This window comes from Aquarana catesbeiana, linkage group LG08 (assembly GCF_042186555.1).
Source record: "Aquarana catesbeiana isolate 2022-GZ linkage group LG08, ASM4218655v1, whole genome shotgun sequence".
Taxonomy (NCBI): domain Eukaryota; kingdom Metazoa; phylum Chordata; class Amphibia; order Anura; family Ranidae; genus Aquarana; species Aquarana catesbeiana.
This window is the reverse complement of record NC_133331.1, coordinates 144,883,366-144,909,363: the sequence shown is the minus strand read 5'-3', so window position 1 is coordinate 144,909,363 and position 25,998 is coordinate 144,883,366. Positions and strand designations below refer to the sequence as shown.

Genomic DNA, 25,998 nt, shown 5'->3' with positions numbered 1-25,998 from the left:
CCAATATATGTTCCAGGCTTGGAGACCTCTTAGTCCCTAATCCCAATGATCAGATAGGTTGAGGCATCCCATATCAACATACCCAGTACTGATGAGGATTCTATTTGTTAACTTTTTGGCCTATACATAGTCATCTTCTATTTACTTGTCACACCTAGCAGATGCAATCTGGTTTACGTACATTATTACTCTTGCATTTCTCTTTCTATACATTTTCTTTTCTGGTTTTCTTTGTGTTCTTTTTACACTATTTACAGTTTTTAAGCTGTTAAAAGGCAACGTGAGAGATCCATTTGTGTACCATTTTATCTTATTCCTTGATTTCAATGATTACCTCTCTGTGCCTTGCGACTTGTATTTACCTGATATACCTTAATAAAACATTTGTAAACAAAAAAATAAAATAAATAACTGGGCTGTCTTAATGCAATGCATGTTACACATGAAACAATGCACCAGAATGGCAGAAAGCGGAATTCCCACAACAGCAAACCGTAATTCTTATCCCTTGTTTTGGACAGCAATTGTTCTTCACAAGAAATGGCGACACACTGTAAATATTTAACAATCTTCCAAGGCTGCTTTTATCCAGTTCCCACAATTCAGATAAGGCTGTGTGCATAGGGGTGGAAAAAAGATGCCTTTATTAGTATTGGCTGTACAAACAGGTGTTTTTTACGGCAATCTGACATCTAGCTCACCTATGACAAATGCTGGGGCAAACACAATATGATTTATCACTGCTTTAGCGCTTATTGAAAATGTTCCATTAGTTTCCTGTTGTCCTTTTTTTTTTTTTATATTGTTGGAACCTGGTGATCATACTAGTTTAAACTTTGCTACCAACCACTGTATGTTGCAGTACCATTTATTGAGTTGCATCGCAATGACAGTACTATCCTAAATACACAAGCTTTTTTGGATGAAATTGGGTAATTCTAGGAACTAGTACCAGTGATGACAATACCTTATCAAGTACACAGTGCAGTATTCTGGGTAATGCAATCACATAGGAAGTGGCACCAATGCTGAGTATTTGTGTTTATCCCCAGGCAAAAACTAGAACAAAATCTTTTGCTGATGAACTGGCTGCCCGGATACAAGCAGAGATTCCAAAAAGACTGGAGGCAGATGAGTCATGTGAGTACAGTTCTGTTGTTTATTAAGGCATTATATGAATAAGAGAGGTTCTTATAGGGAAAACATTCCCATTGTAATAGGTTCTGGTATAAGGCAGTGCAAAATGTAACCACTTTTAGACCAGTAAGAACAATTTAGACAATTGCAGATTTACTGCACATCGCTTATAATCTCATTTAACTTTAACTTGCTTATATTTTATGACCTGTTCAAACACACATATAGCGTTGCTGTGGCATTAAAACTCTGTTTATTGCACAATAGATATGATGACAGAATTACAAATACATTTCAGAGAGCAAGGTATGCAAGGAAATGTACATTCTCTATTATCAAAATAATGTACATATTGTGTACAATAAACATAATTGTAAATAAAAACTAGAAACCAATAACTGGCTGTCCTGTGTTTTACATAAATAAGCAAGTTGAGATAAGATAAAGGTTCTCCATACAAGCTAAATCATCTCACAACACTTAGGAAAAGGGAACACTATCTCCTTTTGGTGCCCCGGGCACAATCAGAGTTGCACCATAGATCCCCAAGTGTGCTGGAAAGGCAGAGCAGAGCGTTGGTAACTAACAGTCATGGCTCTTTGCTCAAAGCGGAGTGAAGAACTGAGCGATCAGTGGCGCTTGATCGCTCAGTTCTCACTGCAGAGGCGGCGGGAGACAGATGCAGGATCGGACTGATGCTGCATCCACCTAGGTGAGTATAAGGATTTTTTGTTTTGTTAACCCCATACTTCTCTTTTAGGGGATCTAATATGCTTTCTGTGTATTTTTTTTTAGCTATATCGTCATCAGAAGTCAAAACCAAGAAAGAAAAAGAGAAAAAAGAAGTTAGAAAACTTCCTTCTGATGGTAGGGGCATTCTGTGTATTATAGCAGGATGGACATAAATATGCATCATTCAGTTAATTAAAGATTAAAGCCTAACTCCAGGTTTTACTGAACTTTAAATAGTTTGTTTGGACTAAGCTGGTCCAAATGAACTATTTGCTTCACTAACAGATGCGCCCACTGGGAGCGCTGTATACTGTACATAGCATCAGCTACATACAATCTACAGCACTGTCTCTTGCCAGAGGGTTGTGAACTTCCTGTCCTGTTCCTGAAATAAAATAGAGTTGGGCTGAGCACTACTCAGTCATTCACACCCCCCCCCCCATCTCTCCACCTCAGCCAATCAGAGGATGCCTTGTATTAATTTATAACATATAAAGCTTCCTTCCTGTGAATGGCTGAGCAGTGGTCAGCACATCTTGATTTTGTTCTGGGAACAGGACGGGAAGTTCCCGTTCCGCTGCTGGTAAACAGCACTGTATACTGAAGCTACATACAGTTTATACAGCGCTGACAGCGAGCACATGTGTTAGGGAAAGAAATATGTTTTTGTTTGGACCAACTTTGTCCAAACTATTTAAGTTCACTAAAATCTGGAGTTCGGCTTTAAAGGATCAATATTGCAAAAACATTTGTTTTGAGATATGTATCTACGTACGTATGAAGACACTTGAATTACACTTGTATTAAAGGATAAGTTCACCTTTCTACAAAAAATAATTCACATCTTTTTGCAGGTAAAAAAAGTGCATTTATTTTTGTAATAGGAGTCTGCAAAGCATTGTACTAGATCTCTGATGACATGCAGGTCTCCTGCACACTGTCGGTGTATCTACTTGCCTGTACATCCTGTACAGGCAAACCGATACTCGCTGACAGGAAGATTCAATGAACTATCACAGCTTTACACGGCGCCGTGGTAGTACATTGAGAACTACACACCGACAGCTGCTAAGGAGCTGTGTGTGTGAATGGTGCGGCCGTGTGGGTGGAGCCCTGCACAGCCACGCTGTTTTTTAACAGTGACAGCTAGTACAGGGAACTTCTCCCTGTACTGCTGCCACGGGGGGGGGGGGGAGAATCAGCGGCTGCAGCACTGGGAACATGTTACATCTTCCACTATAAAATTGGGGGAAGATGTAACATGTTCCCAAAGGTGAACTTATCCTTTAACCCTATACATTTTACTGTGTTTTTTTTTTTTTTGTTTTTTTTTTTTATAAAAGTGATCTTTAAGAAAGTGTTACAGTAGTTCTGTTTACTGCTTTTGCTCTGGTAATTTTTAATACATTCAATAGGTAATGGTAACTCTTATTTCAGGTCTGCAGACGATAAGTGGAGAAAAGAATATAAGCTATATATTTTTTTTCCTAACTGTATAGAATTACTGTCTTATTTAATTTATATATAGTTCACTTCTTAAAAAAAAAAAAAAAAATACATCTCTCATGTTGACTGGGACATCAACATCTGTTTTGTGAGAGATGTGGTTCAGCTCCATCGCTTAATACAGCATGCGGTAATCCGCTTTCTTCTTCTCATTTATACTTCTTTACATGTGATTCTAGATGAAGATGATGACATGTTCAAACCACCCAAACTTACTGATGATGACTTCTTTGGCAATAAAGGAGGGCTCTTCAGTGGAGGAAAAGGGCTTTTTGATGACGATGATGAAGAGGTTGGTAAAGCTGCATGAATTTTATTTATTTTTTTATGCTGTAAAATCTCCAGATTCTAATAAAAAAACTATTTCCTTTCCCCTAACATCAATTCTTAAATTGGATACATTTTAATACCTCATAAATGAGATGGTTGGCTATTGTTAAAATAATTCTTATGTACCCTCAGGGCGATCTTTTCTCTGACCTCCAGACTAAAGAACACAAGCCATCAGAGCCAGCACCTGTTGCCAAACCTGGTAGGGACATCTGTTTTAAGAATACAATGTCTGTCTTCAACTACAAGAAATTGTTGGAATGTTCCTTATTAGGAAATATGTGTTTTTTCAGTTGTAAAGCATTGTTTTTATATTTTTTTAGAAACATTGCCGTCTGATGCGAAAAAGAAGCCACCATACGGAGGGGTTTCCCTTTTTCCAGGTAAGGGCGACAGCAGAGCTGTAGAGTTTGTCCAAAAAGATATGCAGATTGATTAAAAATAGTTAGATTAGATATTTCACAGGTGTATTTTCATTAACTGATTTTCCATAGTGTCTCCGTGCAGTTTTACCTTATCTGTAAAAAGCCCACCATTCATAAATCCTGGCAGTCGAGAAATATAAATTTGTTCTCTACAGACTGGGCTGTTGAGAAATGAGATTTGCTTAAAGGATAAGTTCACCTTTTCTTAAAAAATAATAAATGGACATTTTTTGCAGGTAAAAAAAGGTGCATTTATTAATTTTTTTCTAGGGAGCCTGCAGAGCATTGCACCCATGATCAGCAGATCATGGGTGCAATGCAGGGCTCCTGCAGACTCCCAAAATAGCTGTATACCCCATACTTGAACAGGCAGGCAGTTACTTGAGAGCAGGAAGAATCAATAAACTATGAAGCGCTCACCAGCACAGGAATATGAATGAATGACCTGGCCGTGTGGGCGGTTCCCCACACAGACGCGTTCTTTTCAAAAAGTGACAGCGGATGGGGGAGAAGATCCCCCCCCCTCCCACACCTGCTGCCACAGAGTGAGGGGAGATCGACAGAATTGGCAGCAGGAGCTGAAATGTTCCAAAAACACACCAGTAGTAAAATTGCGCTTGCTGTGAATAGTGAGCCGCTAACACTGCAAAAAGAATAATTGCCAAATAAATCAATGGAAACCAAAACGTGTAGCGCTAAATAAATAATGCACCTTCAAACTAATGAGGTGAATATCCAGTGCTCTAAATATAAAAAATTGTCTGAAAAGAAAACACATAAATGTCCATCACTGAATTGAAAATTGAATAAAAAATCAAAATAAATGAAAAATAAAATAAAAAGTAAAGTCCGTACACATAGCGACTCTAATAATCACCACCTGTGAAAAGTGCGTATACCATCACCAGCATAAAGCTGTATAAAAAACTTTTTGAAAATAATGCACAGCTGGTTCCTTAGTAGTCCAACATATATGTGTATTGAATAATATACAGACGGGCCAACTCTATGCATCACACCACGGTGTCTTCAAGAAAATGTGCAATTCCCGCAACCGGTGAAAGTGGAGGCTTACCGGAGGGTTTGAACCCAAGACAGTATATACTGTAAGGGTCAAACCAGCTTGTATTGCTCACTGGCAATAGGGGGAAGACCTTGATAGCCTGGAGATGAAGGGATCCCAGGGGGCTTCATAAACGTATCTTCTCCAAATATAACGATGAAAATCCCCACGTATGGCTCATAAAGGATAGAAAAGGGGCCACATCGTGTAATACCGTAAACAACGTATTTTATTGTAAAAAGAAATACTTACATTTTAAGATGATAAAAAGCGCTTGTACATAAAAAGAAGGCGGCAGTGGAGTCCTCCCGACGCGTTTCGTCTAACAAGACTTCGTCCATAACACCGCGCCTGCCCTCCGAATGATCATAGAGACTCTGGCGACCATCTGGTCCGCCGGAAATCTCTATGATCTCTATCCAGGGCCGGCGGATCCGTTCTCCGACTCACCAATGGAAGCGGTGAGTCGGTAAAAGCAGGGGGGGGGGATGTCCCCCTCCCACCGCCCGTAAGACTGATCAAACAGCGGAACAGCCGCTATGATAATTCTTATGGTCCAGGGAATCGCCGGCTGAAAAAACAATATCTGAATGATGTCTGTAGCTGCAGGCATCATTCAGATATCCCCCTGCAAAGTCAAGTACGTCCCTAGACGCCCTCCCGGCGCGAAGTGGTTAATTTGCTTCTTTGTTGCCTTGGCCGTGTATTTTGGGTCATTGTCATGCTGGAATACCCGTCCACGACCCATTGTCAATGCCCTGGCTGAGGGAAGGAGGTTTTCACCCACGTTTTGACGGTACATGGCCCAGTCAATTGTTCCCTTTGATGCAGTGAAGTTGTCCTGTCCCCTGAGCAGAAAAACACTCCCATACATTATGTTTCCACCTCCATGTTTGACAGTGGGAATGGTGTTCTTGGGGTCATAGGCAGCATTCCTCCTCCAAACACAGCGAGTTGATGCCAAAAAGCTTGATTTTGGCCTCCTCTGACTACAACACTTTCACCCACTTCTCCTCTGAATTATTCAGATGTTCATTAGCAAACTTCAGACGAGCCTGTACATGGGCTTTCATAAGCAGGGGAACCTTGCGGGAACTGCAGGATTTCAGTCCTTCATGGCGTAGTGTTACCAATTGTTTTCTTGGTGACTATGGTCCCAGCTGCCTTGATATCATTGACAAGATTCTCCTGTGTAGTTCTTGGCTGATTCCTCACAGTTTTCATGATCATTGAAACTCCATAAGGTGAGATCTTGCATGGGAGTCCCAGACGGAGGGAGATTGACAGTTATTTTGTGTTTCTTCCATTTATGAATAATCGCACCAACTGTTGTCACCCTCTCACCAAGCTGCTTGGCGATGGTCTTTGTAGCCCATTCCAGCCTTGTGTAGGTCTACAGTCTTGTCCCTGACATCCTTGGACAGTTCTTTGGTCTTGGCCATGGTGGAGAGATTGGAATCTGATTGCTTCTGTGGACAGGTGTCTTTTATACAGGTAACAAGCTAAGATTAGGAACACTCCTTTAAGAGTGCTCCTAATCTCAGCTCATTACCTGTATAGAAGACACCTGAGAGCCAGACATCTTGGTAAGTGATAGGGGATGAAATGCTTATTTCACTCAATAAAATGCAAATCAATTGATAACTTTTTTGAAATGCGTTTTTTCTGGATATTTTTGTTGTTATTCTGTCTCCCTGTTAACCTACCATTAAAATTATAGACTGATCATTTCTTTGTTAGTGGGCAAACGTACAAAATCCGCAGGAGATCAGAAATGCTTTTTTTCCCTCACTACTCAACTTGGGAACCAGAAAGGTTTAAAACGGAACTCAAACCTGTTGCTTTGTCCATTTGGGCTACTTTCACACTGAGGCGTTTTCCAGGTGCTAAAGGGCTAAAAATGGCACCTGTAAAGCACCTGAAAAATGCCTCCCCTGCAGCCCCAGTGTGAGAGCCTGAATGCTTTCACACCGGAGCAGTGCGCTTGCAGGACGTTAGAAAAAGTCCTGCAAGCAGCATCTTTCAGGCTCCTCCACCGCCCCTGCCATTGAAATTAATGGCTACTGCTGCCGAAGCGCCTGCAAAGCGCTTCGGTACTTTGTAGGCACTGTTAACCCCTTCCTCGGCCACTAGCGGGGGTTAAAAGCGCACCGCTAGTGGCCAAAAAGCACTGCCAACGCCCCCCCACACCAGTGTGAATGTTAGCCTTAGGGGAAAGTAAGCGCTTTACCTGACTGCCTGCACAGCAGCACTGGTGTTTCATACTTGGACCAGCTCTTTCAAATATGAGTGGGGCTAGACTAGAGTGAAGTTGTGAATTGGAACTCGCAAAGGACTTGCGATCATGCTCACAGTGTTCAAATTAGTCACATTGCTTGCAAATATTGGGCTGTCGATGAATGCCGTTAGCAGAACTATTTGATCATTGTTTTGCATCATGTAAGTATTTTGTTTTGTTTTCTGCAGGGGGAGAGAATGTGATAAACCCCTCCATCTTGGTAGACAAGGATAAAAAAAAGACTGCTACTCCTACAGAGGTTGCTCCAAAGTCTGTGACAAACACAAGTCTGTTTGATGATGATGATGTAATGTTTGGTGGATCAGCTCCAGCCCAACCTACAGGTAAAATTTAAAGTGATTGTAAACAATCCCCTTGTAAAACTACCCATTCAGTTCAAAATAGGAATGCAAGGGAAAACTTTTTTGTATAGATATTATACCTTCCCTTTTTTTATTTATTTATTTATTTATTTTTTTAGGTAATCACCCTCCCTCTTTTCTCAGCTGCATTAGAGCTTGGGGAGAAGAAGCAACAGTACACTGAGCTTCCCCAGTAAATGGCTGTGCAGCGAGGGCATGTCAGGGCAAGTCTAATCATGGGAGGAGAATACACTGAGTTCCCAGCATAGCTAGAAAAACTGACCACGGTGTGCTCTCCTGCTTAGTGTGATCAGTTTTTAATAGGAAAGTAGAGTGACTAGCAGGAACACCTGGGATCTCGCACAAAGGAAGCAATACAAAGAGAACAGGATACTTTCTCATACAAGTACATGGTATAGCAGGCACATATCAGGAATATGAAGTGTTGGGGTAACAAACGATTTAAACCAATACTCTGCTTTACTTTTGTTTCCACTAAATAGTTTACAGTTAATTTACATTAATTGTGGTAGATGTTGTGCTGTGTAAATATTGCCTTATTTGTTGCATGTGTACTGTACTGTTGGTGGCAAAATACAAAACTTCAAAAAGCTTCCTCTAAAATGAATTTGCTTGCTTCGCCCAAAATGTTGTTCTATTCCTAACTGTATTAAAGATGGCTCTTTTATAGGTCTCTAAGGGGGCAACATATAGATTTGATGTGTGATGGTTTTCATGGGGATAGTTTGAAATCTTTCATCCAAACAACCATTGGTCTCCTCTTTGCAATAGTTAGCACTGGCATTGCTCTTCGCAGTACATACATGCTTGTGCAAGATTGGTGAAAAAGTCAACCTTTTTTGCCTACCATGCAGCTTCCATCTAATGTTTACCAGGGACTTGACAAAGCGTATCATTAGCCAAATGGCTGAATTAACGAATGAAGTTCATAGTGTAATGTACATAGGATCTGTGTTCTCTGACCAAGAATTCATAGTGTGTGTGTGTGTGTGTGTGTGTGTGTGTGTGTGTGTGTGTGTGTGTGTGTGTGTATGTGTATACTTGAGGTCATCCCACCCCTTGCTGTGTTTACATGGCTGGATAATTTAAAGGAGTTGTAAAGGCAATAGGTTTTTTTATCTTAATGCATTCTATGCATTAAGATAAAAAAACACCCGTGTGTAGAAGCCTCCCCAGCACCCCCTAATACTTACCTCAGCCCCCTCTCTATCCAGCAATGCCCATGAATCCCTCAGCTGTCTGAGACTCTCCCTCCTGATTGACTGAGACACAGCAGTGGTGCCATTGGCTCCCGCAGCTGTCAATCAGTAAGCCAATCAGGAGAGAGGGGCGGGGCCGAACAGCAGCTTCGTGTCTAAATAGACACAGAGAGCTGTGATTCGGTTCAGGTGCCCCCATAGCAAGCTGCTTTCTGTGGAGGCACTCAACAGAAGGGAGGGGCCAGGAGAGTCAAAGAGGGACTTGAAAAGAGGAGGATCGGGGCTGCTCAGTGCAAAACCAACTGCACAGAGTAGGTAAGTATAACATCTTTGTTTTTGGGGGGTTTTAAATTGTGTTTTTAGTTAACTTTACAATCACTTTAACCAATTAAGGACCGGAAGGATTTACCCCCTTAATGACCAGGCCATTTTTTGTGATACGGCACTGCTTTGCTTTAACTGACAATTGCGTGGTTGTGCGACGATGTATCCAAGCAAAATTTATGTCCTTTTTTTTTCCCCCCAACAAATAGAGCTTTCTTTTTGGTGGTATTTGATCACCTCTGCGGTTTTTTTATTTTATGCGCTATAAGCAAAAAAAGAGCAACAATTTTTGAAAAAAAAAGCAATGTTTTTTTACTTTTTGCTATAATAAATATCCCCCCAAAAAATTGTTTTTTTATATTTCTTTCTCGGTTTAGGCCGATATATATTCTTCTACATATTTTTGATAAAAAAATTTCTAAGCGTATATTAATTGGTTTGCGCAAAATATTTATCTTTTACAAAATGGGGAATAGATTTATGGCATTTTTATTATTATTATTATTATTATTACAATTTTTTTACTAGTAAAGGCGGTGATCAGCAATCTTTTGTTTTTTTTTCCATTCATTAAAATTTATTTTTTTCCCAAAAAATTGCATTTGAAAAACTGCTGCGCAAATATCATGTGACATAAAAAATTGCAACGATCGCCATTTTATTCTGTAGGGTCTCTGCTAAAAAAATATATATATATTTTCTCTTTGGGGGTTATAAGTAATTTTCTAGCAAAAAATGCTGATTTTAAACTTGTAAACAAAAAGTGCCAGAAAAAGTCTGGTGTTCAAGTGGTTAAACCAGACAAATCCAACTAAGTGTATCGTTGACTTTCGGAACACCCACTACCACACCATTACATTTTCGCACATTACAGGTGCTCTTTAACGTCCTAAACATGCGCTTTTTTTCCTTTTCAGCTAAAGCCAAACCAGCTGCTGATTTATTTGCAGATGATGATGACTTATTTACTGTCCACCCTTCTATGCCTCCTGCAACAGTTACCAAAAATAAAGTTGCTGCAGACCTGGACAAAAAGGTTTGAATGCTGATGACTTTATATTGTCTTTAGTATCAGTTATGCAATAATTTATTGGCATCTATTGTATATGTTATGGGTGTTTCTTTTCTGCTATACGTAGTAAGTCCCCTACATACAAACTTACAAAGATGCGTTGCGAACTTTTAAAGATGGTGTTTGCACGTTTTTTTTTTTTGTTTTGTTTTTTTCAACCCAGTGGGCTGAATGAAGAAAAACTGACATCGCCGCACCAACACAAGCAATGTTGCTGCAATGATCTCCCCCGCTGTGCTGTTGTGTTCTGACGGAAACTGTGCCCCCCGCTAGAACACACTGATCAGTGTATTCGTTAGTAGGGACTTACTGTAAAATAAAGCCCCAGAATGTGGTGGCAATGTAAACAAAATATTTCCACTGAGCTGTCAAAATGCTACAACTCTGTTTATTTGCAAATGGTATTATGTAGAATCATACTGCATCTTTCCCACCTACTTCCATTCACTACACTGTACAAAACTGTTTAATCTGCATAGTGAACTTTGTATTTGAACCTTTGTAATTCCAAATTCTTTATCCAAAATAATTTTGAAATTCTGTACAGTATATGTCATTGTTATGATTTACTTATTAAAGCTTACTTATTAAAGCTTAAAGTGGTTGTTAACCCACTTCTACTAAATGCTGCCATCCTCTCTGTATCGTTATAAGAAGTTTCCCTGTGCCTGTGTTCTGTAAAAAATCTGCCCGATTGTACCTGTATGAGCTCAGCTGATTCCTCTCCTCCCTTGTCTCTCTGGCTCACAGCTGCAATGGGCGGAGCCGAGCCCTCCTGCTGACGTCAGGCGGAGAGGAGGGGGAGAGATACATGCATCAGCTGAGCGACAGGAGCGGAGCTCATACAGGTACAATCGGGCACATTTTTACAGAACACAGGCAAACCTCTTATAATGGTACAGAGAGGATGGCAGTATTTAGTAGCAGATTTGACAGAGGTAGGTGGGGGGGGGGGGCACAGGAAGCACAGACGAGATATAGACACAGGAGAGCTGCAGATAGCAGGCTGCGGCTGACGGAATCACGCAAACAGACCTCAGTGTCGAGGCGCAGCAGCCATGATTATCGTAATCTGTTTGCAGAGGGGAGGGCATAGCCAGGCGGGATCAGCCAGGTTTTTTAGGGTATACAAGGGGCCAAATGACAGAGCACAAGCGCTGTGCTGTATAATATGCTTTAAGGGAACAGAATCCTTTTTTTGGGGGGGGAGGGGGGTGGTTAACAAGCGCTTTAAGTCTGCATTACTTAGCTTTGCTTCAGTGGCCTGAAGTCCCTTGCATTTATATATTTTTGTTTGGTTCCAGAATATACAGGTGCCTGCAGAAAAACCTCAACCACCGGAACCTTTAAACAAAAGGCTGGCCAAGGGTCTGTTCTCTGATGAGGATGATTCAGAGGTAATTTTAAATGAAAAACATAGCCAGGACAATATTTAGAAGGTCTCCTGGGCAGAACAAGATAACACAATGACCATCCTTGCAGATAAACACTGCAGTCTGTAGTTGGTCAAAAATTTGTGGCACCTATGTGTATTGAACCATAAAGTCCACTGCACTTTGCAGTTCCAGACCCAACATGACTCATTCTACAAGGAACACAATATTCTTTTAATGACCCCTCTTTATTTGAAACAGTGATTTATTCCTAAACGTGTATTAACTGTTCTAAAGAGCCTTTCTTTATCATACATCACGGGACACAGAGCAGCCATAATAATTACTATGTGGGTTATACGCCACCTATAGGTAAATGGACACTGGCAGATCTATCAAACAGGAAGTCATTCCCTATATAACCCCTCCTACACAGGAAGTACCTCCGTTTTCCGTTTTGTTTTTGGCCAGTGTCTGAAAGGTGGTGGTCACTGTTGTTATACACATGCTCTTGGAGCATACATGAGGTCTGGACGGTTCTATTAAGAATCATAGACTTCAATCGATTCCATTAGAAAAAGCTGTCAGCCAAAATGGATGGTACCCGAGTCTCATTGAATAGGGGAGAAGAGTCCTCGAGGTTTGCCAGTAATGCAGCCTTACGGCACTGGACCCTGCATAATGGAACCCTGTGCAGTGTTTGTTCTGACCAAGGTACTTTCCTGCAGGGTGCTATACAGGTCCAGGGGAGTGGACCCCAAATTAAGGGGGGCCTAGTCCCTGAAGGTCTTTTATGACAAAGCCCGCTGTGATGGGTGAAGGTTGGACTCCTGTTATCTTCAGAGTCCTGCAGCAGGAATGGTAAGTCTGCATTTTTGCGGTTTCTCTTTAATGAAAAGAAAAAGAGAGAGAGAGAAATCTGACTGTCCGTTCTTCTCTCAGTGGCCACTGGGGGCAGTGTGCTGTTTAATCATGCTCTGTGTACTTCTTAGAAGAGTGGGCTGCTGTTTCTCCTCCAGCAACTAGAGGGCACAGGCTTGCTTAGTATGGTCTATTTCTATATTAGCAGGAAGTGGAGGAGGGGCGACCATGTTTACCATGTGGATGGCAGGTCCAGCAGGGCCTCTTGAGACATAACAGCAGCCTATGGATACTAATGAAGTGTGAGTTTTTACTATGGGAGAAATGTGTGGCCAGAAAAGTCATGATTTACTGCTTAATCCGGGGTGCTTGTACAACTGTAAGTCGATACACCCCTCTACGGGTCAGTGTACTGAAAAGGTCTTGTGTCAAATGTGCATTTGGTCTGCAGGAACTTACTTTCAGGCTGCTCTGAAGCAGAAAAAAGTCTGCATGGGATGCGTATGTGCTTGGCTAATCCTGCAAAACTAGTATGGGGCCAAGTGCAGTTGGGCAGGTGCAGCATAGTATACATGCTTGCAAACTTGTTGCTTAAACGCATGTTTGAATAAACACATGTTTTGCATAGATACGTGTGGCATAAGCGCATGTTTTGAAAGAACTTGGGCATCAGTGCACTTTGAGGAGTTGTCTCCAGAATAGCATGCATTTGGTCTGCAGGAGCTTGATTTTAGGCTTTTTGAAGCAGCAAAGAGGCTGCATTGGATGCCTGTGCACTTGGCTAATCCTGCAAAACTAGTATGGGTCCAGGTGCAGCATAGACACACGTTTTCAGAGGAACGTGGATGCGTGTTGCGTAGACGCAGGTTTTCATAGGCACGTGTTTGCATAGACGTGTGTACATAAATGTGTATTCATGTTGCATAGATATACGTGTTTGCGTAAACGCATGTTGGCATAGATGCACGTTTGCGTAAACGCATGTATACATGGACACGTTTGCGTAACTGCATGTTTTCATAGATACATGTTGCGTAAATGCATGTTTGCATAAAAACATTGCATGGACACGTTTGCATAGATACGTGTTGCGTAATATATGTTGCATAAACACATTTCATAAACGCATGCTTGCTTATTGCGTAAATGCATGTTTCCATGGGCACGTGTTGCATAAGCGTGTGTTTGCATAGACACGCGCTTTTGCCTAAACGTATATTTGCATAAGCACATACTTGCATGCTTCCATAAATGCATATTGCTTAAACACATGCTGGCATGTTTTTATTTGTACTGCATAGGTATATGCTTAGTTTGAACTGCATACATATGTGCTTAGTTGCAATAAACTGCATACATATGTGCTTATTTGCCCTGGGATACATACATATGTGCTTATTTGCCTTGAACTGCATATATAAATGCATGAACCACAAGAATACTTGTATACCTGCATGTTTTCATACCTAGGTACCTACATAACAGTATACCTGGGTACCTTGCATACTTGCATACCTAAGGTTTTGCATAGCGGTAACCAACGTTGTTTTGGGCTGCATCCTTGGAGGACTGTTTATTAGCTTGGCTAATATAGTTGCTACATTATTTACCTGTTATACCAGTTAAATGGTTGCAGAAAAGAGAGGCAGCCGGGGGAGGCAGATGCACCGGTCTTGGGTTCAGTGATCTAATGGTGTCCACATCTCCCGATGGCCAGTGGTGTCAGGTGCATCTGAACCACTGTGGTGTTTGGTATTGCTATGGCTGCTCTGTGTCCTGTGATGTAAGATAAAGAAAATTGGATTTTTCCTAAAGCTTACCTGTAAAATCATTTTGTTTGGAGTACAGGACACAGAGGTCCCTCCCCTCTCTTTTGGGATATTCATTGCTTTGCTACAAAACTGAGGTACTTCCTGTGTAGGAGGGGTTATATAGGGGAGGACTTCCTGTTTGATTGATCTGCCGGTGTCCACTTACCTATAGGTGGCGTATGACCCACATAGTAATTATTATGGCTGCTCTGTGTCCAGTGATTTACTCCAAGAAAAGGATTTTACAGGTAAGCTGTAGGAAAAATCTAATTTTTAAAGCTGATCTTAACCCATGCTCTAAAATCTGAGATACGTTTTAACATGTTAATGTCAAGCCAAAGGTTGCTTTTAATCCTTTTAAATCTGCAGCTTTCATTATAAGAATTAATGTGATTCTGCCATGAAAGGACTTCCTTTTATGGGGTGGCAGCTGTCTCCTCAGTGCACTTCTGCATTGTCACCCTGTCGCATGCATACAAATGAGACTACAAATGACAGTGCCAACTCACATTGTGTTGGCACAGTCCACTGTTGTGAACTATCATTAAACTGGTCCAGAACAATAATGTTTAGTCAACTTTGGCGAGAGTGCATGTAGATCTTAAAGCGGAGTTCCACCCTAAAGTGGAACTTCCGCTCATCGGATTCCCCCCCCCCTCCGGTGCCTCAATTGGCACCTTTCAGGGGGGAGGGGGGTGCAGATACCTGTATAATACAGGTATCTGCACCCACTTCCGGGAATAGCTAGCCGCAAATGCCAGCCCACCCCCGTTGTGTTCTGGGAAATACACAGTTCCCACAACACAACGAGGACCAGTGTAGACGCGCAGCGTGACTCACGCATGCACAGTAGGGAACCGGGCAGTGAAGCCGCAACGCTTCACTTCCTGATTCCCTGTCCGAGGATGGCAGTGGGGGCAGCCGAGAGATGAGCGATCGATCGGCTTCGGCTGCCGACATCGCTGGACCCCGGGACAGGTAAGTGTCCATTTATTAAAAGTTTGTAGCTGCTTGCTTTTAATATTTTTTGTTTAAGTGGACCTCCTCTTTAAGTGGCTGGAGGAGATGCAGGTAAAGATTTGGAAAAAAAAGTTATTTAATCTGGTTAGAGTTTAAATCTACTTTGAAGACGACCATTACTCATAACAATTTAATAACAATTAATGTTCTTTAACAAAAGAACAAGCATTCCACATTAGCAATTATGCTACCAAACTAGTGTGTGTTGCAAATTGCCCACCATTTTGTTGAAGCCCAATGCACTCACTTCCCTATTGGAAACTCTCCCCCTTGCCCTGGTTTTAAAAACTATATGTCATATTCTATGTGTACATTTTCAACCTTAACTACATGTCTTGGCGAAGTTATGGAGGAGTGCTGAAGTTCACAAGTTCACAGGCTGCCCCTCATGGAGAAGGGAGAGAATATCAGGGAGATGAGATAATACACTATCCTTGTAAGTTTAAATCTTTTGGGTCTTCTTCAGCAGAGTTTGTCCTGTCGCCTCTGCTCCTGCTTTTCTTTTCTCCTTCCCTAATCTGTGTTCCCTTAGCACAATCTGTCTCATTCCTGTTGCTTTCTTCCACTTTCAGCAACAGTAACTCTTAAAGCTGTTAGGTGATCGGTCTCTAGAGGCTCTGATTTTAGGCACAGCACCAGAGCAAGTGAACATGTGCAGAGCAGGGTGAGACAGTGCATTACTGGATTTTAAACAGTATAGACACTTATTTTTATTGTTTTACGAAGCTATACCTGAAAAAGGGGCCAACATGATGTGATCTATCAGGACTTAACTTTTAGACTAAAGTTCCGCTTTAACTAGAAGGTGTTTTTATATCGGACAGGTAAAGAAAAATTAAAGAGTGTTTTTTAGGTACCTTGTGGAATAGGTCATGTTTGAGGGCTCAGTGCAATGGTAAATACATGCCGGAGTTTTCAGCTAGATATTTTTAATAATTGGGAAAATCCAGAAACTCTTCAGTTTCCCTTTCATCTCTCTGTTATTTCTGCCACTATTTGTCTTTACAGTGTTCTATCTAACCACCATTTCTGTCTTACCAGTCGGATTTATTTTTACCAAGTCAAACTGGCAGCAAGCCTAAAGCAGCAACATCAGCGGCACCAGCAACCAAGACCAGTAAAGCCTTGTCTCTCTTTGATGATGAAGATGAAGTAAGCTTTTTCATTTCTAAAAATGTTTTTAAAATACCATTCAGTCAAAGCTAACTCATATAAATAATGTTATATCAACATTAGCCCATTGGTGTTATGAAAAGGGATGCTTGCTGTGTACCTGAACCTCGTTTGTTGTTTTTACAGGCACTGCAATGCTGTCTAAAGCTTCCTGTTGGGTTTATTGAACCCTATGGGCAGCAGTCCTCAGAGTTCACAGGGGCTGATGAACAAAAGGCTGAAGCCAGTGTATAGGATCTGTCATATCTAGCATTATAAAATAGAAGTCCATATAGGTTCAACCTTCAGAACATCATTATTATTTCTTTATCGTACATCACGGGACACAGAGCAGCCATAATAACTAACTGGGTTATACGCCACCTATAGGGGAATGGACACTAGCAAATCAAAGACAGGAAGTCCCCCCCCCCCTATATAACCCCTCCCATACAGGAAGTACCTCCGTTTTTTTCGCCAGTGTCTTGAGAGTTGATGGTCATGGTTGGAGAAGCTCTTCATGTTTTAACATTATGTCCCAGACAAAGATCAGTAAGGATTTAAGGGACAATATGATCAGATCCAGCCGGATGCTGGAACACGAAAGTGGATGGTACCCAAGGCTCAATTAGATGGAGCACTACGAGGTGCTGCCTGTAATGTGACCTTTTGCGGCGCTGGACCCTGGGATCCAGGCCCTTGGTAAGAAAAACTCCAAAGAAGATCCAGACCAGGGTGCTCTACAGATTATAGGGGGACCCAGTCCTTGAAGGTCCATAGGAAACAGAACCCTCCATGATGGGTGAAGATTGAAGTCTGGCTATAAGCAGAGTCCTGCAGCAGGATTGGTAAGTGATTGCTTGAAAGACATTGTGCGCTATTACCTGAAGGGAAACAAAAAAGATGGAAGACACACCAACTTACAGTTATTAGAACCGGGTGCCATATTGGATCTCTCCACTAGAGGGCAGTGATGTCACGGAGCCAGCTATGGTGCATGTATATTCTCCTCCTTGGAGACTTCCGGCCTCCCTAATTAGCCTGGCGGGCAGCGGGGATGGATTTCCCTGCCCAGGCAATAGGTCTCGCCCGCATAGACTCCTACAAACAAGCTGAAAGGGACACAGAGCATCTCCAGCTGGGCACGGGATTCACTGTGGGTGGATGGATCAGACACTGACAGGTTCGATACAGGGGTAACTAGCTGTGTACTGCCAATAGCTGATTACAGCTTGCAGGTGGATTGAGTGCACAGGTGGTATTGGTACCTCAGAGTTTGTTGCCTAGGGAAATGTCCTCTCAGGAAGAGGAGTAGGAGGGGGGGGCACAGCAGCAAGGGGCGCAAGTGTGCTGCCGTCAGGATCGGAGGATCCTAGCCGTGCATCCTCTGTGTTAAACTCCCCTGAAAGGCCAGAAGCGAGTGGGCAATCTGAGCCATTATGGTTGTCTGGCATAGTAGCTACTTCAAATGCTTTTGCCTCAGCCTACGTGACAAAGGACGATTTGGCATCAGCTTTAGCTAGCCTAGAGGGAAAAATAGCGGGCATGATTGCCTCAGTATCCCAAGGAGGAAAGAAACGTCATAGATCCCCTTCACCTAAGCCCCCCCCATTGGAACAGGATTGGGCAGAGGATGTGGAAGAAGTGGCTGTAGATGACCTAGAGGAAGGTCAGGCTGAGGATTCCACTTCCGGAGAATCTGGGTCGAAAGAGCCATTTTCAGCCTCCCAGTCCCAGAGTTTAATTCAGTCTCTTACTGAGATGCTAAGGTCTGGTTTTAAGTTTCCTCCATTAGAGGTTTCTGAGGTTTCTTTCTCTTCATTAGGCTCTTTGCGCCCTCCACAGAGTTCTCAGGCCTTATCTTTGCACCCGTTGTTGGAGCGAATTATGCATGCTGACTGGGATCACCCTGACAGGGTTTTTGTTCCTTCCAAAAGGTTTTCACTTTTGTACCCCATGGAGGAAAAGTTTACAAAGAAATGGTGTATGCCAACGGTGGATGCTGCCATTTCTTCTGTAAATAAAAGTTTAACCTGTCCTGTAGATAATGCACAAGTGTTCAAGGATCCAGCGGATCAAAAATTGGAATATTTTCTAAAGGCTTTGTTTGCTATTGCTGGCTATGCAGCACAACCGGCGGTGGCAGCTATAGGAAATTTGTCAGTCATTAAAAGACTGGATTAAACGGGTAGTTAAAGCGGTTGTATACCTTTATTTTTAACTTTTACCTACAGGTAAGCCTATAATAAGGCTTACCTGTAGGTAAAAAAAATATCTCCTAAGGAGATATTCCCCTCGCAATGAGCCGCTGTCTGCAGCGGCGCATGCGCACAGGGGATTCTCGGCTGACAGCCCGGCAAACTCCGGAGCTTGCCGAGCAGAAGTCTCCCGCGCGCATGCGCGAGAGTGACGGCATCGCGGCTCCGGCCACTCACAGGGCCGGAGCCGCGATACCCGGAAGACACGCCGAGGGGAGATGTCAGCTCCCTCGGCGTGGACCAGGTGAGATGCCGGCGCCTCGTTCTAAGGTAAGTATCTCATAATGAGCTAGTATGCGGTGCATACTAGCTCATTATGCCTTTTCCTTTGCAGGTGTAGAAAAAAAAAAGAAGACAGCGGGTATACAACCGCTTTAAGGGTCTGCCTAGGACATAGCAGATTTACCTTACGCCTTGTGTTTTGAAGTAGGTGCTCTTAAGGATTCCATTCTAGAGGTCGAACGATATGGGTTTTTCTCTGGCAGATGCCGATGCCGATATTTAGAAATCGCGGTGGCCGATAGCCGATATATGATGCCGATTTTTTTTTTTGGGCCGATATATTAGGCCGATTTTTTTTCTTTTTTTTTTTTTTTTTTTTCCCCTTCATCTCATAAAATCTAACAGTTAGACCCCTTTCACACTGGGGCGTTTTTCAGGCGCTTTTGGGCTAAAAATAGCGCCTGTAAAGTGCCTGTAAAACGGCTCCCCTGCAGTCTCAGTGTGATAGCCGAGTGCTTTCACACTGAGGCGATGCGATGGCAGGATGTTAAAAAAAAAAAAGTCCTGCAAGCAGCATCTTTGGAGCAGTGTATACCTCTCCTCCACCACTCCTGCCCATTGAAATGAATGCGCACCGCTGCCAAAGCGCCTGCAAAGCGTTTCGGCAGCAGCGCTTCATGGGCGCATTTAACCCCTTCCTCGGCCGCTAGCTGGGTTATAAGCGCCCCGCTAGCAGCCGAATAGCACCGCTAAAATGACGGTAAAGCGCCGCTAAAACTAACAGCGTTTTACCGTCAACGCATGCCCGCTCCAGTGTGAGAGCAGCCTTAAGTAATAAGTGATACAGAAAATTTTTTACATTTAAACATTTATTAAACAAAACAAACCTCCAATCAGTTCACTTGTATGTATAATTTTAGATTTAAAAAAAAAAATAACTATATCTTAAATATTAAATACACAAAAACAGGTAATCAAAACTTTTGGATGAAAAAAAATGGGCTTACTTTACTGCTTATTTTTTTTTTTTTTTTTTATTTCATTAATTTTTTTTTTTATAAATTGCGTTTGAAAGACCGCTGCGCAAATACCGTGTGACATAAAATATTGCAACAACCGCTATTTTATTCCCTAGGGTCTCTGCTAAAAAAAATATATATAATGTTTTTGGGTTCTAAGTGATTTTCTAGCAGAAAATACAGGATTTTTACTTGTAAGTAACAAGTATCAGAAAAGATTGAGTCTTTAAATGGTTAAACTGAGAACTTCTGCACACAGAGTTCAGTCTATTGATAAAAGAACTTGAAAAGATACAATGTATCTTCTTATCAGACTTGGCAGGCTGCCCAGGGAGGAGAGAATCCTCTCCACAGATAACTCCAGGAAACTTGCATTGACTTCTATTACTGAAGTCATTTGCAAGTCCTGCTGAAGTTATAATCGGCTTTTTTTATCAGCACAATCTGCGATGCCGATTAAGTAAAAAAAGACGGCAGGCCGATATATCGGTCGACCTCTATTCCATTCAGCAGGTTTCACATTTTGCTCTTCTGTCAATACATATGCACAGAATTCTGTGGTTAAAAAATTGGTCTGCAGCGTTGTCCTGTAAAAAGTTACTAACCGGTTCCCCCTTCCATGGGGAGCACCTATTTGGTGACGATCTGGATTAATATATCCAAAAGATTTCAGGGGGGAAGAGTGCGCTTCTAACAGTTAGGAGAAGAAGTAAACGACCATCTTTCATGGGGGCTAGCGACTAGCAGCCAGTGCCAAGTACTTTGAATTCCAGGCAGTTTCAATGGCCTCAGCCATCTGGGTCTAGAGGCACACCTCCAGGTCAAGGGCAGAAGAAGCTTTGGGGCCAGAGGCCTGCCAAGACTGGCCCTAAACCCACCTTATGAAGGGGCGCCCCCACTCAGTCGAGTGGGGGGAAGGCTATTACAGTTCTCAGATGCCTGGGAAGAAGTGATCCAGGACAGGTGGGTTGTTTCTACGGTGTCTCAGGGATACAGAATAGAATTCCGGGGGATTCCCCCCTCTCGGTTTTTAAGATCCAACGTACCCACAGATCCATTAGCCTTTTTCTTTCAGGCACTGGATCATCTGAAGTCTCAGGGAGTAATTTCAGAAGTTCCAGCCGACGGGGGAGTGATCCCTACATCCCAAAATGTGTTCATTAATTTACCGGCGGTGGGGTGTCCCGGACATAGATCTGTTGGCATCCAGGTTCAACAACTAACTGTGTGTCCAGATAAATTTGTGTCCAGAACCAGGGATCTGCTTGCACTCGGGGCAGATGCCTTAGTGATTCCATGGGACCGGTTGCTGCCGCCAGTTAAGACCACCTTTGTGCCCTTGGGATTTAAATTTAGTTCTGGGGGTCCTACAGAGGCAACTCTGAGCCCATTCGGCATATTCCTATGGTTCTCTTGACAAGAGAAGAGTCTTCCGGGACAGCCCATGAGACCTAGGGCTCCTCTTACCAGGACAGGAAAAACGTTAACTCCCACCAGATAAAAGGGTGGTCCTCCAGGCCCCATGTCAGTATTAGTGTTTTCTCCGGATGGGGGGGTAACATGTTTCCTGGAACTGGTTCCTCTAGGTCTCATGAGCATGGCTCCTGTGGCGTTTTGGGGTGTTGTTCCTTCTTTCTTCTTGGGTTCCAAATCGGCACATCCACTAGCTTGTGGCTGTTGTCCCTGCTTCTCAGTGCATGGGGAATGCCAGCACCGCAGTGTACGTCAGAGCTCCAGTCTGCGAGCCGCATGGTGGCAGTCGGCTGTTCTCTCCCTGTTAAACAGCGTGGCTGGAGTGTGCAGGGGAAGAGAGGAAGCTGCGCGTGTGAAGGGGCGGAACTTATGCGTTCCAAGCTGGCCCACAGGAAGTACCCGGCGGGGTCACTTCCGGGGCCTGTGACATCATCAGCTGGCGCCAGAGACGCTAATTCCTGTCTCTAAATGGTGCGAACAGGGACACTGGGAAGCTGGTGTTTAAGAGTGAAACCCGGCAGAGGCTGCAGACCACTACAGGGGCAGGATGGACTCCTCTGTGATACCTGCGCAGGCAGCAGAAGCAGGCCCTAACACCAGCACCTCACAGGTAAGCCTGAAGTGTATTTTACTTGCACATTCTGTGAGTGTTCTCCCCCTTGTAACCAGTAGGGACTAGGTGAAGGGGGCACATTTTTCCTTTCCTCCTGCACGGGGTGTTATGGGGTGTATGTGGCATAAAATGTATTGTGGTTATTTGTTCTCTTGCAAGCTAAGACTCAGGACAAGGCCCAAGCGCAGCCACCAAAAAGGAAATGTGCGGTTTGGGAAACAAATTGAGCTCCTCGTGGAGCAAAGCAGTTTGCTGCACCTGTATAGACAGCCTAGTTAAGGATGACCCAGTAGTCTCCTGTCAGAAAATGCTGACTTCTGTTAGAGATGAGCTTACGTCTACATTTAGCTCATTTAAAATTCTAATTGACAAGATTCAAGTTCCCTCAGAGGGTCCATCTCCAGTTACTACTTCAGTCGGTCCCAGCGCTCCAGAGTGCGGAGAGTGAAGACTCTGAGGTTGATGCCGGATCTGCCCAGTCTTCTCCGGAAGAATCAGGGTCAGATACAGGGCCCAGGGATAAAGAATTTGCAAGGGGCTCGAGGTATAAGTTATCATTGGAAGATGTAGATGACTTATTAAAGGCTATCTATACGAAACTTGATATAGAAGAGAAGAAGGTACAATTGTCTAAACATGACCTTGCGTACAAAGGTTTGCATAAGAAAAAGACTAGAGTTTTTCCCATGCATAGTTCCCTTCTTGATACTATCAAGCTGGAGTGGGAAAATCCAGAGAGAAAACCTTTCTTTTCTGGTAAACTTAAAGGAAGGTTTTCATTTGAAGAGGACACAGCGCAGCCATGGAACAAAAATCCTATGTTGGACGCACCTCTTTCAAAAGTTTCAAAAAACTCGGTCCTAGAGTTTGACGATATGGGCACACTTAGGGATCCGATGGATAAAAGAGGAGATGTCCTTCACAGAGCCTGGGACTCAGCCATTGGGAATCTTAAATCAGCTCTGGCCTCCACTTGTGTAGCCAGAAATTTGGAAGTATAGTTGACACAAATACAAACACATTTGTTGGCAGGTACCTCTAGAGAACAGATTCTGAAATATTTCCCTCTCTTCTTTCTTGCAGTGGGGTTTTTGGCTGATTCTTCCACAGAGACGGTAAGGATGACAGCTAGGACCTCGGCCTAGTGAATTTTGCCAGAAGAAGCCTATGGCTTAAAACCTGGTCAGGCGACACTGCCTCAAAGTTACCCCTTAAGAGGCAATCATCTTTTTGGCCCAGGTCTGCAAGAGGTGCTGGAAACACACGGCCGATAAAAGAAAGGCCTTTCCAGAGAATAAGAAAAAGCCGACAGCCAGAAAGTTTTTTCGTGGCAAAAGTAGGCAGCAAGGTCCTAGAGAAAGGGACAAAAGACCCAAAAAACATTGGACAGGGCACAAGGGCAGAGGTAGAGGGGGCGTCTTGCTTAACATTCCTCAACAACCGGCCAAGCCACAGTGACTCGTGTCTCCCAGTGGGGGGAAGATTGAGGGCTTTTCTCCCACAGTGGATAGCAGTCACCTCAAGTCCATTCATCCTGGACCTAGTGACCAATGGGTACTGGTTGAAATTTTCTTGCCAGCCACCAGAGTGATTATTGGTCACCTTCCCTCCCCAAGATCGGGTAAAAGCGAGGGCCCTGGGTCTCCAAATTGGAGACTTGTTAGATCAAAAGGTGCTGATCCCGGTTCCCCAGTCGGATCAGGGGAAGGGATTTTATCCCCATATATTTGTCATTAGAAAGCCATCAGGAAAATATCAGCTTATCCTGAACCTCCGGTCTCTAAACCGTTCGATCATGTACAAGCACTTTCGTATGGAGATGGTGTTCTCAATCAAAAACCTGCTTTACCCAAACTGCTTCTTGGCCACTTTGAATTTGAGGGATGCCTATCTACACATCCCTATCCATCCAGCCTTCCAAAGATTTCTGAGACTAGCGGTCAAAATGGGAACAGAGATTCGCCACTTTCAATTTCAAGCCCTCCCCTTCAGTCTGTCCTCAGCCCTATGCATTTTTACAAAGGTGTTGGGGGAGGCGCTGGCTCTGCTAAGGTTAAAGGCGATAACTATTATCCCTTACCTGGACGACCTCCTAGTGGTGGCGGAGTTATACCAAATGTTATTAGCGGATCTCCAGACTGTACAGGACTTCCTTCAATCTCTAGGCTGGTTAATAAAGAAAGAGAAGTCTTCCTTTATTCCGTCCCAGAAAGTGACATATCTGCGGTACGAATTTTGCTCAGTAGACCAAAACATTTTTCTCCCGCAGGAAAGGGTCTCAAAAATTATGCAAACAATGTCAGCCTTACAGACCAGTCAGTCGGTCTCGCTGAGAGAGGTTTCAAGAGCAGTGGGTCTGATGACCTCTTGCTTTCCCGCAGTGCCATGGGCAAGATTTCATCAACACCCATTACAGCTGTTTCTACTAAGGAACTGGAATGGAGACGCAAGTTCCCTGGATTTAAGGTTCTTGTTACCCTCCAGTGTAAAAAGAAGCTTGTGGTGCTGGACGCACCTGCACCTAACAAGAGGTCTACCATGGTTCTTTCCTATATCCCAGAGGATCACAACGGATGCGAGTTCCTGGGGATGAGGAGCCCACCTCAGCAACACAATTCGAGGGAAGCAAGAACTTCATCGAATCAGAGAGCTTCTAGCAGTTCAGAGAGCCTTGTCGGCATTTCAGACGGAAATCAGGGGTCATAATCTGCAGATTCTATCCGACAATATTTCTACGGTTGCGTACCTCAACAAACAGGGAGGTACGGGGAGTCAGATACTTCAATCTATCGCCCAGGAGATTTTATCATGGGCAGAAGGGAATCTAGCCTCAATTACAGCAGTGCACCTGAAGGGGACACAAAACTGTCTGGCAGATTATCTCAGCCGCTACCGGGTATGTCGAGACAATTGGTCCCTTCATCCCGAAATCTTTGCGGGCCTCACCGACAGATGGGGATGTCCCGAAGCGGACCTGTCAGAACAATCGCAAGACAGAGAAGTTCTTTTCTCTGAACCCAACGGTTCAATCATTGAGGATCGATGCTCTGGCGAATCCATGGCCATTCGGCCTCTGTTATGCCTTCCTGCCGATCAAGCTACTTCCGGAAGTTTCTTCAAGAAGTAAAAGATCTTATCCTAATAACCCCTTTCTGGCCCAAGAGGCCATGGTTCTCCCTGTTACAGACCCCGGGTTTAGGGACTCCACTTCCGAAGAGAAAATACTTATCGCAGGGTCCACTGTCGCACCCACAGGTGGTTTCCTTTTAAGCTTGACGGCCTGGTATCTGAAGAAAAGATACTAAACGCCCAGGGGTTCTCTGACAAAGTAGTCAAGACCCTAGAACCATATATTCCAAGGTTTGCTAGAAAGTTAACTCTTTATCTGAAAATCAAAGATTAACTCATGTTTCTTCAATTTTGGAATTTTTTCAGGAGGGTGTCGACAAAGGTCTTTCAGTTAGTACCTTAAAGGTACAGGCGGCAGCTATCAGTGTTTTTCTCCAATTTTCTTTCTTGGAAAATCCCACTATAGCTAGATTCTTCAAATCAATTTATAGGTCCAGGCCAGTAGTGGTTAGAAGTTGTCCAACCTGGGACCTGTTCCTGGTGCTTCAAACTCCTGGTAGAATTCCCTTTTGAGCCCCTAGAGGAAATTTCAGTTAAGTTACTTACCTTAAAAACAATTTGTGGCAATTACCTCAGCTCATAGGGTAAGTGAGTTACAGGTCCTATCAGTGAGGGAGC

The 25,998-nt window shown here is 43.3% G+C and overlaps 1 protein-coding gene across 4 annotated transcripts in view; it reads left to right on the top strand.

Moving 5' to 3' along the window:
• Positions 1-25,998, top strand: part of WASHC2C (WASH complex subunit 2C) — a 123,186-nt gene that overhangs the window by 39,518 nt on the left and 57,670 nt on the right. For all 4 annotated transcript variants that reach the window (XM_073596530.1, XM_073596529.1, XM_073596528.1 and 1 more), the window contains exons 9-17: positions 1,053-1,140; positions 1,933-2,004; positions 3,555-3,667; positions 3,838-3,907; positions 4,029-4,088; positions 7,660-7,815; positions 10,295-10,413; positions 11,754-11,846; positions 16,556-16,666. In XM_073596530.1, the coding sequence (XP_073452631.1) occupies positions 1,053-1,140; positions 1,933-2,004; positions 3,555-3,667; positions 3,838-3,907; positions 4,029-4,088; positions 7,660-7,815; positions 10,295-10,413; positions 11,754-11,846; positions 16,556-16,666 (882 nt within the window). The remainder of the gene's footprint in view (positions 1-1,052; positions 1,141-1,932; positions 2,005-3,554; positions 3,668-3,837; positions 3,908-4,028; positions 4,089-7,659; positions 7,816-10,294; positions 10,414-11,753; positions 11,847-16,555; positions 16,667-25,998) is intronic.